We start from the raw sequence: 14,407 nt of genomic DNA on the forward strand, positions 1-14,407 counted from the left end.
GTTTAGGGCTCATTTTGTTGTATTTTTCTACACAGATATTGTTCTACAACGCTGAACTGTAGATCATAAAATACACAGGGTGTTTACACATTATAAGTTATAAGCATGGATATTTCTTTCTCTCATTTTGAGCAGGGATGCTTACCTTCTTGGGAGTAAGAGAAAATTGAGCTGCTAGTCTGTCTCTTTGATTTTATTGCAATCTGTGATGTTGTGCAAGACCGAGACAAGCATCTGCTCTTATCTCCTACTTCCAGTGACAGCCGGATACAGATAGGTCCAGTGCTTCAGAGGACTTCAGAAATGAGTCCATTCTCACTAATTTACGAGACTCCCGATTGTCACTGTTGGGGCCAATGGCCCCCACTTTCTAGGTGTTTCCAGAAAGTAGACATATTTTAATTTCTATCTTTTTCACATCACACAGGACTACCATATGAGTCCTCACCACTGGCGGACGATCCATGACAGACATTGATCCATATCGTCCTCAGTAGAGTAGATGAGGAGCCCATGGTCCTGATGAAATACCAAGATCCTTTGGACAATAAAAAGGCATGAAACATGTTGACCCCCGCACTTTACACACATAAACTAGAGCTCGGGAGGGTATAATTCCATCTCTCCAGCCATGACGTTATAGTCCTTTATTGTCAGTATAGCAGAGGAACCCAGCTCACAAAATTATTTTGTGGGACTCCGTCAGTTATTTTTAATCCACAATCCCTCCATCCCTCTTTCTACTCTTGACACATACGCCCCACCAACATCTTACATCGGCAAACAGAGAACTTTTCCGACACAGAGCTACCTCGCAGGGCCCGTTAGGCATTGCAGCGCCGGCCCAATGAGCAGCTGCCCGATGATGAAGCATGACACCCCTCGGGTGTGTGAGGGCCCTAGCTCCTAATTGGAGCTACCCCATGATCACCGTATGTTCCGCTTTGGACACCTGGCCTTCTTCCCCCCCCTGCCTCCTTTGTCCTTTTAGGAACTGCATAGTTGTACTTTTACTACAATCCATGATGTTGTGCAAGACCGAGACGCAACAACATTCTCTTTTCTTGTCTGGGCAGCGCCATCTATTTTTTCGCAGTTGACAGTTCCAGTTGAAGCGATTGGGACTGGCAGTCCTCTATAATTTAAATGTAAATGTAAATGTATAGGCATTTATATAGCGCACTACTTACCCGGAGGGTCCCAAGGCACTTCGACCGCTGCGAAACCCTTCCTGGTTTCCCTGAGAGATGGTCCCTTAATGGGTATCTCCAGGGTGAGACCAGGCATCCCCGGCGGTCTGGTGGGGCCGTTAGTGAAGATGAGGCAAGCTAATGCCCAGAGTTGCCGAGTGTGAACGCTGATCAGAGTGGGCACCGAGGCGAGAGAATTATCGAGTCCGCTGACCCTCATCCAGAAACCTGCCGCGCCGGGAATCGAACCCTAGTCCCGGGCCGTCCTCTGCTCTCAGGTCTGCCGCCTCTAACCAGTGAGCCACACTACTCCACAATTTATAGTCGGATAGCCTCTTCATCTGTGAATTTGTTGAATTCACATCCGTCACATGATGATGCTAAATTGAACGTGTATCATTCGTAATCTAGATATATATAATGTATATATATATTACACATAAAAGTGAAGCAACTTGGTCACTTACTCAGGACTGGATGCGGCGTAACAGTGTAGTCTATTCATGCATATTGATCCTGATCATTTCTCTAACATCAAAAGCACACAACAAGTGAAATGTGACCCAGAATTTAAGAATGATCAGTACCAGCTCCCTGGGCACACGATTATAAACTCAAAATTTAAGGAGGGATCTTACAGAGATTGTGAAATGCAGATGCAGACCGAAAGGAGCCAAGATACTGGCAGTGCAAAAACGTGAAGATCATGAGCTGGCCCTCCAATATATATACCCCCCCCCCGAACGAGAACAGCAGCCCCATATTGAAGGTCTGTTCTATCTCTCATGCCATGAAAAAGAGAAAGATCTATCTCTTCAAGGAATCCATCCCTACCAATTCTTCTGACTTCCTGCCCCCTGGCCCTTCACTTTCTCTTATTTCTTCTGCTACATTTACATGGTTTGGGCTCACTCCTCACCACTACTTGGTGCACCGTTCAGTGCTCTGTTGCGTCCTAGACTGGTATGCACTACAGAAACCCCTAAACACTCCTTCAACCTCTCTTTGGGCTGTATGGGATTTTGTGATATACATTGCTTCCTTTGTAAAAGATTACTAAACATGCAGGTGCCCTATGATTTTCTAAGGGGTTTGCCACAGGGCTTCTGAATGCCCAGGTGGCTGAATACCAAGACTGCCCTGTCCTGATTCTGTCTTGTGCCACTTTCTTCCATCACCCAACGCTTCCTGTCTAGATGACTGCTTAGGTTGCACAAAAATTTGTGCTGGTGCCCTCCACCACCAGTCCCCTGCACAAATTAAGCACTGGATATATTCAAGTGACTGCTGCTTAAGCTACAAGAGATGTGCAACAGCGAAGTCCACGCACAGGACATTTTTCACTTACCGCTAGAATCTTGGGGTAAGGTGGGTTCCTCAACAAAATACACCACCACAAGGCCAACGCAGGCCGCCGTAAGGAGGGTGAAGAGTGCAATGAGGACCTTCTCCAAATCGGTCAGCCCCTTGGGTTTCATCCTTCCTTCAGCTCAGCCTGCTGTGTCTGGGCCCGGCTGCTCTGTGGTAGTCACAGAATGCGGCGTAAGAGGAGGCGAGCGAAGGACAGCCGTTGCGGCAGGATCCGCGGGATCAGCGCCACCTTATCAGACTCATCTATATTGAAGCCTCCAAGGTGAACCTTGCACTGCTTTTCAAACTAAGACACGTTTTCTGGTTCCAAATGCTATTAATTGCAGCCTAATCAGTCCAATGCTCTATTGCTGATAAAAGTTAAGTTCATCAAGGGAAAAAGTTAGATAAAAGTTAAATCCATTAACGAAAATTTGTCAGCATTGACCAGTTCTGGGAGTGAATCAAGCAGAACATACTGAGAATGGGACGCCTAGAGTGAGCCTGAGCACAAGCTGTCTCTCCAGCACATACTTGCATGTGTGTTCTGCCCAGAAAGTCACATGGGGAACTTGATCTGAGGATTTATAGATCAGAACTGTGCCTCTCCCTCCCTTAAAGTTAGAGTCGCGTGTGATAACACACATCTGACTGCATTTCAAATTATTTCACAAATGTTTAATGAAATTCCCCTTACAAGATATTCGTCAACATCCCATTTTAGCGCTGTCTCTTTCTGTATTTTTTTTTTTTTAAAGAGACACTCTTGGCATTTCTACAAAGTAACTTTGTACCTTTCGTCTTTTAGAGACAAAATATGTAACTTGACTGCAGGTGTTGTGGCAAAGTGTAAAATATGTTTGATTTGTTTTGAAATTTTGTTTCCACTGCTCTGTATGTCGAAAAAAGTGGCGAGGAAAGGTATCATGCAGGCCACGATTCACTTACCTTTATGTATTGAGATGTATGACTTTTTCTCTCAGTCAGAAATTCCTAAGATGTACCGAATGGAAATCTATGTTTTTCGTAACATCTCTGGCATACTCCTGTTTGACCAATCACTAGTGCGAAAAGGGTGCCTTATAAGCAAAATCAGCTTTATTACCAGTTGCCTGTTTGTTATTGTTGGGAGGTAGCACCAGTTGCATATCATTATTGCAGGTGTGGTACTTTCTGTTTATGAGAATGAGCGATAACATGATTTTACCACATTGCGATAGGGTGACCAACTGTCCGTACATTTCATGTACCGTCCGTTGTCCGCCATCATTCCTTTTACAGTGCCTTTTGTCTGTAATTTTGGGATTGCTGCAGGCTGTGCTGTTTCCCTGCGACAATTGCACCCAGCTCACACTTCTCATTTAACTGTAGAGGCTGCAGCAGCCCCTCCAGGACCGGGCACAGACTGTGGACAGGCCCATTGCTATTCTGACTGTGGCTGATTATCACATAAAGAATGACAATGGGCCAAGGGTGTATTGAAGCACCCGCTAAGTAGGGGTGTGATGGGTCAGATAAAAGTGTTTCATAAACCGTTCTTATGTTGATCTGTGGCTCACGGGTCTGTCATAAGGTGCACTGACTGGAATTCAGTGATATGCACCTGGTAATACTGTCACACCCAGAATATGTGAGTCTAGCATAAAATGTCAGATGCTTGGATTGTACATGTGGTTTTATGTTAAACTATGTTTATGCTGTTTTTCCTAATCAAAGTTCCTTTTTCAAGGCTCTCTTCTTGTTGTTGGATGTTTTTCTCTGTACACTGTTACCTATATGTAACTTTCACATATATGTAACCAAGATGAGAATCTTCTTTCTAACAGAACCGGTTGATTAGAACAGCCCGCAGTATACATACAGTGCCAACATTTACATGGGAGGGATCAGCAAAATTAAAAGGACACACTTTTTATTGAAGCAAAATTTGTGTTAATACACCAATAAGCACCGTTATTGATGCTGAATATGGAAAACGTGTAGGGTGGTGGAAGGCCCTGTCTCTCTCACTTTAGTGGTACAAAAGGGGGTGGTGATGGACGGAGCATCTGAATCAATCAAACACTCACACCCAGTCAATAGATCTGGGTTTAATCCATCACCGTTCTTTAGCCCACTCTGCCACTCCAGTTCAGACATAGCCATATGCAAATCAGTCTGACCCTGTGCCTCATGGGAACAGTCCAGTCCGAACTGCCAAGCCATGCCTTCCCTGGACCGGAAACAAGCATCCTGGGACCGGTTTCTGCCATTTCAGCCGTCTTCAGCCCGGAGTGCATGCATTTTGGGACCAGGGCCATCAGCTTCCAGTTTTGATCCAGTTTGACATCTCAACGTGGGCTCAACATCCTGTGATTCTGAACACATCACTTAATTTTTCATTGCCTATAAACAATGCTTGTGACCTTGTGTAAGTAACTGATGCACATGTAACTGGTGATCATGTAAAGCGCTCAGCCCTCAGGTAGAGTTCACACTGTATTTAAAAATTGCAGAAAATCATCTAAAAGGTAAAAACAAAGACTTAATATAAGAAAAAACAAATAGAGACCCATTTTCAGGCTGATTTGTACAAAGTGAAACCAGAAAACCAGGATAAATTATGGCTTCCTCACTTAAATTGCGTGATCTTACTTACTTCTCAGTGCAGTGCTATAGCATGCCTTCTTAATGTTAAGGCTTCCACAAAATAAAGAAATAAACTTTTTTGAATTTTGTTGAGACTTTACCATATTCTAAGTGGTGTTTGTTGTATGCTTTACATAGCTAATATTTTCAGGGCTCGGCTCTTGCACAGTCTCTAAAATCTGAGCTGGAGTCTTGGCTTGGCTCTCCCTGTCAATTTGTTGGCTTGCCCACCTCTAGACATTTGCTAGGACATGCTAGTTTCATGTGCAGTGCAGCATGGTCATGGCCCAAGTGTGAATCATATCTTGCAGAAGACAAGTGAGATTACCATGTGCTGGACGTCAACACAACCAAAGACCTAACCTCAAAGGCTTGACGAGAGGGTAGTGTTACTCAAGGCGAATGCTAGCACTTATATAAAGGAGAGAGAAATATTTTCAGGTAGTGATTAATCAAATCAGTGACTGACATTAATAGGGCCATAGCAGAAAATGTCCTTTTTGTGTTCTCGAAAGCCATTCCCTCATCTATCAAAAAGCCCTGCGATGCAATAATGACAGCTGATTGGGCACTATACTGTTGTTAATTAACAATAACCAGAAGTACATCACCTAGCACAATTTTCTTAAAATGCATCTCCCCTAACATCTATTCTCCGGTTATGTGTAAATCTATTTGAAAGAACTGTCCTACTGTTGTGAGTTGATTTGCGCCTAGGTACACAAACATTTGCAGAGTATGCTTAAAAAAACTAACAAGTATTAGGCTTCGGTCCTCAAAAGGATTTAACCTGATTCTACAGTAGAGACTGGGCTTCACCTGCGGAAGATGAGGGGTGCAGCTACCTACGCAGGAGGACTCCGATTACAAAACGTGTTTTACAAGCATCTGTGAAATCTGACACACCCCTGCAGCTTCAACTTGAATCTCACCTTCTATGAGGGTGACACCCAATTAGTAGTGGCAGCTGTTGACAAAGATTCATCAGGTCCATTAACATTGCATGATTGCATGAGAGCCATCAGTTTATTGAGGAGTAAGCATTATTTAAAACACAATTCAAGTAAAACCAAAGTAATCTTGTTTGGAAATCCCCTCCCTGCATGGTCGCCATCTTGATGCTGGACCCTCCTGGCCCTCCGGCTCTACCTGTGACCATAGCCAAAAAGGTGGGCTTTATTATTATTATTATTATTATGATAAGCTCAAATATGTTGCACAAGTACTATATTATTGCAGTGGATTGTATATGAACCTACAAGAACATTTGATTAGAAGGCTCCAGCTGGTCTAAAATGCAGCAGCCAGAATGATTTTGACCATCCCAAATGTTCACTAGATTGCCCTTGGAATAGGAGAGCTGCACTGACTTCCGGTTCATAAGCGGGTTAAATTCAAGGCCCTCTTTGTGGCTCACAAAGCACCTTGATTATTGGGCAGAACCGAAACTTTGGTCTGTCTCCCTGGGCACTGTATTTGCTGAATATTCAGTTCAACAGTCTAATAAAAAAGATGCCTGTAGTGGTTTGCTGCCAACGTTTCTTTTATTTCATATTTTCACTTCATATTTTCACTTTTGGATGTTGTATTCACATCTCATTTAATACATCATGGTTTTCAATTTGTGAGTATCTTATTCATATATTTACAAACTTCTCACTTTCCCAATGCATTTCGGCGCGGTTTGCGCCTTTGTCAAGGGATCATTCTGCAATAAACGGAAATGTATATTTCATTTAGCTGTGCATACTTTGCCACCATTCTATGTAATCATACATCACGCATTTGTATAATCATCTAATAAACATATACAACAACTCATCATATTGTCAGAATTCATAATTGATGCGTTCATTAGCATTTAATGATAACAAAACAAATCCTACGTGCAGGCGAGCTTGTTTGAAGTCGTGGGCATCTCTCCAAATGTTAATGCATGTGGTTAAATGCCGCGTTGTTAAAAAACATTTAAACGGTGTAACAATTCCTTGGTTATGGGAGTTGCCAGTTACGCATATGGATTGCCTATGTTACCCTCGTCACTATGTTGACCCTAAGAGCTCAACTACGAGTTCTATATCGTTATACAAAAGCTGTTTAAATGCCGCATGTTTCTCTTTTTTATGTAAAAGGCCGACCTACCGTCAGGCGAAGTAACTGTTAGAACGCAGCGCTTACCGTGATAGTGTTTGGCTCGAGTCTCCGTGGTATCGCGTGGTGTCTGCTGGGATAGCTTTAGTGGGGCTAAGAGGAGCTAGAGTGTTAATATGCAACTAGCACGAATGTTCTTAAAGAGATACAGACATCGGGGGAGGAATGGGTTCACCTGTGTGTTTGAAGGGTGGTTTAAATGCAAAAGATTCTAAATGATCGAACCTGTTTGTGTCATGGTAAATGATGGGATGAAAGGAGGGTCCGCTGTCTACGCCTGTACGCTGTAACAATGATCAGTGGTCTGCGTAATATAATACGTGCTGGTTAGTGGATACCTATAACATGTGATGGATAAATCATAAATGACACATAAATTCTATTCTTTCATTGAGACCCTTCGGTTTCATGGTTTGCAAAAAATATATGTGTACTACAAAAAGGAATATCTGGGTCATGAAAGAAGTTTTTTTGGTGTGTCCTGAAACAGAATTGTAGGCAAAATACGAGACTAGAAGCTAACCAAGGAGAATAATCGGTGGCTGAGAAATTCTCATCAGACCACCCAAGTGGCGGAGTGTCCTCATATGAGATTGGTTTATGGATCCAAACAACGTCCAGACCATCATATGACAGTATAGTTGTGGATATCAATTGTTGTCTCCATCCAAGGGTTATTCTCAATTGGTTGCTGATGAGGTGCAGTGTGTGAGAGTGAGTGAAATTTAAAATTGATTACCGGAAGAAAAAAAATGTGTTTAATGAGTATTGTTCTGGCATCAACCATAAAAACTACGCCTGGTAGTCTGACAGTATGACTACCCAGTGAGGCTGTGCAAGAAGGTCGACATGTTTCAGCCAGGAGGAAGTATTATCCGGCTTTCTTCAGGACAAAATCAGAATGAAAATACTACTGCACAGAAATTCTTATTTTCACCATAAATAAGTGTGAATGGGATTTTTATATATAACAAGAATGTAAACATCCTACCCGGACCTTGGAGCCCCAATGTGTCCAGGGATGTTGGGTATTGTGATCCTTACCTATAAGAAAACATAGTAGAGAACCACATACAAGAATAATGATTTATATATCAAAGAACTCTACATTTGCCACTCAAACAGTGCCCAGGACACACATAGAGCAGTATTATCTCTATATATTATACCCCACAGAAAAACTAGACTGAAGGTAGATCTACTAACCCATTAACTTATATATGGGAAAGAAACCTAAATTGAAGTAAGATTGATACTCACCCAGCTTTGTGTGGGTGGTAGACCTCACCTCACCCGGCATCCGCTCGGGAAAACTGAGGCACCGCTCTATTGTGCAAAGTTGGAAATAAAAGTTTGACGCAATGAGAACCATCATGCCCACTAAATTCACAACATATTAATTTGCACAACATAAAAAACCTAATTGTTTAAAAAGGGGGAACCCACTGGTGCCCAGAACAGAGGCTGACAGGAGAAGGGAGCTGGCTGTGAATTGACAAGCACTCTGTTTAAATTATTGTTTGGTAGTTTCAAAGTGATTGAAGCATAAACTCAAGATGATACTGAGGTGTTGCAATCCCACCACATAATACCATCATGGAGGAAAAAACATAGTGGAATTGAAAAAGGAACATCGAACCCTGCGACCTACCTCTCCGTCGGTACCCCCTCTCTAGCGTCCGAGAGGAAGTGGAGGTGATGTCATCAGGCAGCCGCGGGTTATTTATACCCAATAAAATTGAATAATTGGCAATAAACAGAACTTAATTGAATCGTATTGCGCATGTATAAAAGAAAACGCTGATTTTTAGAAGATGCGCAGTAGATCTAAATGGTGGCTTGTTTGTTAATACGCGTGCGCCGATAAACAAGCTACTGTTCAACCGGCTCGCGTAGAAGTGGCTTAATTTCAGCGCATGCGCAGTATGGTCTGTTTGGATAGCGCAATCGCATAAAAATGACTCAACACAAGCGCGTATGTGATACTAAGTTCGCGCATTATGTCGTGCTTAATCTAGTCGAGTATACGGTCTGAATTCTAGGAAAAGACATCACACCGAGTGAGCCTTTTGGGGACCGTTATACATTTGCCAAGGAAATGGAGAAGCCCCAATTGTTTCATACTTTAAGGTTCACCGTAACAAAGTCGATGTAAAATATCAAAGAGTGAACGCACAATCCTTTCCGGATTGCAGCACTGGCCAAAAAAATGTATAGACCACTTATGACAACCACTAGTATATTATAGTGAGTATTCGATGTACAGCACCTTTATGTTTACAGTCAATGATGGCATTATAGCGACGACCATGGAATATCGTCATTCAATCCCTGCACATCACTCTTAACTCTGAAAATCCATTTTTGCTCTTTGATAAAGAGAAATTTGGACACATCACTAATATGTGATGGGATGAATGGGTGTTCCAATATCACCCATCTCAGTTCTTCTGCTTTGTGTTTTAGAGTCAGAAAATGTGTGGTCAAACGAGTTGATTGTTTTTGGCAACGAATGGTGCTTTTATGTTCGCTTATTCTATGTTTGACTTTGCGAGCGGTGTGACCTATATAGCGTAGTGAGCATGGACAGGTTATCATATAGATGACTTGCTCAGTGTTGCAATTTGTGTGTCTTTTTAAAACCCATGGTTTGTCTGTGCCTATATCTACACTGTTGGTTTTGTAGGTCTGCGGGCAGACACTGCAGGAGCCACAGGGAAAATGGCCCTGTACTGCTGGTAAGTCCCATAGGGTGTTGTTGGTGACCAGGGGCATCATTCTAGGTCTCGTGTGTACTAGACTGTCCCTGATAGATGGTGCCCTCTTGAATGAAAACAGAGGAGAAGGAATAGAAGTTTGTGCAATATTCAGGATCCCCCCAATGTCGCCGCACTATCTTTTGAATGTGATTGGAAAGCACACTAAATGTGCTCACAAAAGTTAGCCTGTCTAGAGGTGCTTTATCCAAGTGTGGTTCCAAAAGTGCCTCCCGGTTATTATTGGAGGCACGTTTCCAGGCTCTTTTGACCAAATGTCTTGGATATTGTCGTTTCTTCAATTGAGTAGCCAGTACCTTAGCATGTTTGTCAAACATCGGTTTTGACAAACAATTTCTCCGAATACGGAGGAATAGCCCCACTGGAAGATTGTTGCGTAAAGATCGTGGGTGATGACTGTTATAGACTAGAAGGGAATTCCTTGACATAGGTTTCTTATATAGCTCACATTCGAGTTTACCATCTCTGGGATAAATTAGAATGTCAAGAAATGGAAGATGTTCCTTGCTCATTTCCACAGTAAAATTGAGGAACTGATTTTGTTGGTTGAGCCACCTATGGAACATCCCTACCTCTGATGGAGTGCTGCGCCAAACCATAAGAAGATCATCTATGTACCGTTTCCATAGCACCACCTTTCCAAAAAAAGGGTTGCCATGGTTAAGTACACAGCTCTGTTCAAACAAATGAACATAGAGGTTAGCGAGGCTGGGGGCAAAAACACTCCCCATCGATGTTCCGGAGGTCTGTAGGTATATCTGATCCTCAAATTTAAAGAAATGTTGCATCATGGCCAATCTGGCACATTCCATGATAAAATTCACAGGGGTAAAGCTATTCAATTCCCTGTTGGCTAGGAGTAGTCTTATAGCCTCAAGAGTTTCTTCCTGTGGGATACAGGTATAGAGGGACTCTATATCAAAACTTACCAAAAGGTCAGTAGAGACATCAAATTCTATTTCTGGTAGCAGTCTTAGTACGTCTGCAGTATCTTTAAAAAATGTAGGCATTTCTTTAACCATTGGACGCAAGAAAAAATCCACAAAGGTGGATAAAGGTTCAAGTAATGAACCTATGCCTGAGATGATGGGGCGTCCAGGGGGTGGCCTCGTTGTTTTGTGTATCTTAGGTAGGCAATAAAATTCCGGCATCACCGGGTTAGTTGTTACTAGAAATTTTGCCTCCTCTGATGTAATCCATCCCTCCACTAGACCTTCATCGACCATCGTTTTGATTTCAATAAGGAGACGGTTTGTAGGGTCACTGGTAATCGGCTGGTAGGCATTCCTATTGCTCAACTGTCTGAGGCATTCTTCTCGATAACTCGATGTATCGAGGATAACCACCTACCAGCCGCTTACCAGTGACCCTACAAACTGTCTCCTTATTGAAATCAAAACGATGGTCGATGAAGGTCTAGCGGAGGGATGGATTACATCAGAGGAGGCAAAATTTCTAGTAACAACTAACCCGGTGATGCCGGGATTTTATTGCCTACCTAAGATACACAAAACAACGAGGCCACCCCCTGGACGCCTGATCATCTCAGGCATAGGTTCATTACTTGAACCTTTATCCACCTTTGTGGATTTTTTCTTGCATCCAATGGTTAAAGAAATGCCTACATTTTTTAAAGATACTGCAGACGTACTAAGACTGCTACCTGAAATAGAATTTGATGTCTCTACTGACCTTTTGGTCAAGTCAAGTCAGTAAATTTGCATAGCGCGCTACATACCCAGAGGGTCTCAATGCGCTTGAGGATGGGAGGGGAATTACATGTCGAATATCCAGCTTTTAAGTTGCTTTCTAAATGCTAGGTGGTTCTGAGTGAGGCGAAGGTGAATGGGAAGTGTGTTCCAGGTTTTAGCCGCCAGGTAGGAGAAGGATCTTCCTCCCATGGTGGTTTTGTTGATGCGAGGGACAGCGGCAAGGGCTTGGTTGGAAGAGCGAAGCTGGCGGGGGGGGGGTGTAGAAGGAAAGTCGCGTGTTGAGGCATTCGGGTCCAAGTTCGTAAAGTGCTTTGTGTGCGTGGGTTAGGAGGCGGAATGTTATCCTCTTGTTGACGGGAAGCCAGTGGAGGTTTTTCAGGTGGCCAGAAATGTGGTCTTTTTTTTTTTGTATTTGTTTATTATGAGAAAGCACATCACAAAGTACAAATATCCGTTCGCCTACAACCCATCTCGGGCCGGCAGTAGGTCTCCGCGCAACAACAATGACATATACGATGACACATTAATATCATAGAGTCCAATCCCAAAGATCGCCGGAGTTCAGCAGAAGCAGGTCCTCCTCTGTAGGCTTGTACCACCTGCAAAGCAGTGTGCATTGTGAATAAATGGACAAAGCAGTACATTTTTAACTTTTCTCCCAACCAATTCCCTACCCCTAGAACACCTCCCTCCCCTTAACTGGTCCCCCAGCTGTGCTCTCCGTGTAAGTTCTCAGGCGTCTCGATCGCCTGTTGTGGCTAGTGCGGCATAACTCTCTCCATCATTCCGGAGTGCCTCTCCCCTGTTCTCACACCTCCAGGGTTGGGGTATCTCCTACCGTCTATAGAATGTCAGTTGTGCGGGGGAACACCCTGTTCAGATCAAGCAGGTGCCACTTGCATGTAACTCCCTTGTTCCTCCCCCTCTCCCTCCTCCGAGACATCCCCGTACGGCCTGGAGGACAAGTAGGTCTGGTACAACCCCCAGAAGTTCTTGGGCCGACTTCTGGGCGGAAGGAGCTCACTGTATGTTTCCGCCTGCGTGTTACAGTACATCATGTCGCTAGCCCACCGCTTGAGTGTAGGTAATGGCCCTCTCATCCAGCATAATGCGACTACTCGTTTCGCAAGGAGCATTCCCATGCTCACCAGTTTCCTAACTGAGACGGGAATCAATTTCGTGTAACCCATCAGAGCAAGGGCTGGGTCCATTGCCAGGTCCAACTCCACTATAGTGCTCATTTCAGCAAAAACGCCGGTCCAAAACCTCTGGACCCCCGGGCAGCTCCAAGCTAAATGCAGGAAGTCCGCAACCTGGGCATGGCACCTCTCGCAGTATGGGGTGTCGCGGAGACCGTACCTGTGGAGACATTCCGGCGTATGGTACACCCTTTGCAAAAATTTAAAGTGGACCAAACGGTGCCTCCCGTTCAGGGAAATGCGCCTGGACGCTGCACAGCAGTAGGCCCACATGCCGTCATCGACGTGGGTGCCTAGGTCAGTCTGCCAGGCTAAGCGCGCCCTCGTGTAGAGCACGGCCGTGTGCTCGTGTCCTATCCTGTATAGCCTAGTGATCAGCTTCTTCGGAGATTCAGTGTCTATGACATACACCAGTTCCGGGACTGCGGGGGGTTCCTCCATGTCGGGGCCCAGCAGTTCTAATAGAGCGCTACGTACCCTATGATACTGGAAGCGTTGAAGAGAAATGTGGTCTTTACGCGGGATGTCTAGTATGAGTCTGGCTGATGCGTTCTGGATGCGTTGGAGTTTTTTCTGAAGTTTGGCGGTGGTACCGGCGTATAGGGTGTTTCTGTAGTCCAGGCGGGTTGTAACCAGAGCATGGGTGACCGTTTTTCTAGTTTCGGTGGGGATCCAGCGAAATGTTTTTTTGAGCATGCGAAGAATGTTAAAGCAGGATGATGAGACGGCGTTGACTTGTCTGGTCATCGAGAGTGAGGAGTCCAGGATGATGCCCAGGTTCCGTGCGTGGTCCGTCGGGATGGGTGCTTTTCCTAGGGCCTCTGGCCACCAAGAGTCGTCCCAGGCGGAGGGAGAGGTACCTAAGATAAGGACTTCTGTTTTGTCTGAGTTCAGTTTCAGACGGCTGTGCTTCATCCACTCAGCGACTTCTTTCATTCCTTCATGTAGGTTGGTTTTGGCGGTGAGAGGGTCTTTGGTGAGTGAGAGGATCAGTTGAGTGTCATCGGCGTAGGAGATGATGTTGAGGTTGTGTTGGCGTGCGATGGTCGCGAGGGGGCTCATATATACGTTGAAGAGGGTGGGGCTGAGTGAGGATCCTTGTGGCACGCCGCAAATGACTTCAGTGGCCTCTGACTTGAACTGTGGGAGGCGGACTCTCTGAGTTCTTCCGGCAAGGAACGAGGTGATCCAGTCGAGGGCTTTTCCTTGGATTCCGATGTTTCTGAGGCGTTGTAACAGGGTGCTATGACAGACTGTGTCGAAGGCAGCGGAGAGGTCGAGGAGGATGAAGGCGACTGTGTCTCCATTGTCCAGTAGAGTTCGAATGTCGTCTGTTGCTGCGATGAGTGCGGTCTCAGTGCTGTGTTTGGCTCGGAAGCCGGACTGTGAGGAGTCGAGGG

At 44.5% G+C, this 14,407-nt stretch overlaps 1 protein-coding gene across 1 annotated transcript in view; it reads right to left on the bottom strand.

Moving 5' to 3' along the window:
• Positions 1 to 2,854, bottom strand: part of LOC147727573 (ovochymase-2-like) — a 455,363-nt gene extending 452,509 nt beyond the window's left edge. The window contains exon 1 of the mRNA XM_086961618.1: positions 2,539 to 2,854. Within this exon, the coding sequence (XP_086817744.1) occupies positions 2,539 to 2,668 (130 nt within the window). The 5' untranslated portion in view covers positions 2,669 to 2,854. The remainder of the gene's footprint in view (positions 1 to 2,538) is intronic.
• Positions 2,855 to 14,407: the final 11,553 nt, after the last annotated feature.

This window comes from Lissotriton vulgaris, chromosome 3_1, assembly GCF_964263255.1.
Source record: "Lissotriton vulgaris chromosome 3_1, aLisVul1.2, whole genome shotgun sequence".
NCBI classification, from domain to species: domain Eukaryota; kingdom Metazoa; phylum Chordata; class Amphibia; order Caudata; family Salamandridae; genus Lissotriton; species Lissotriton vulgaris.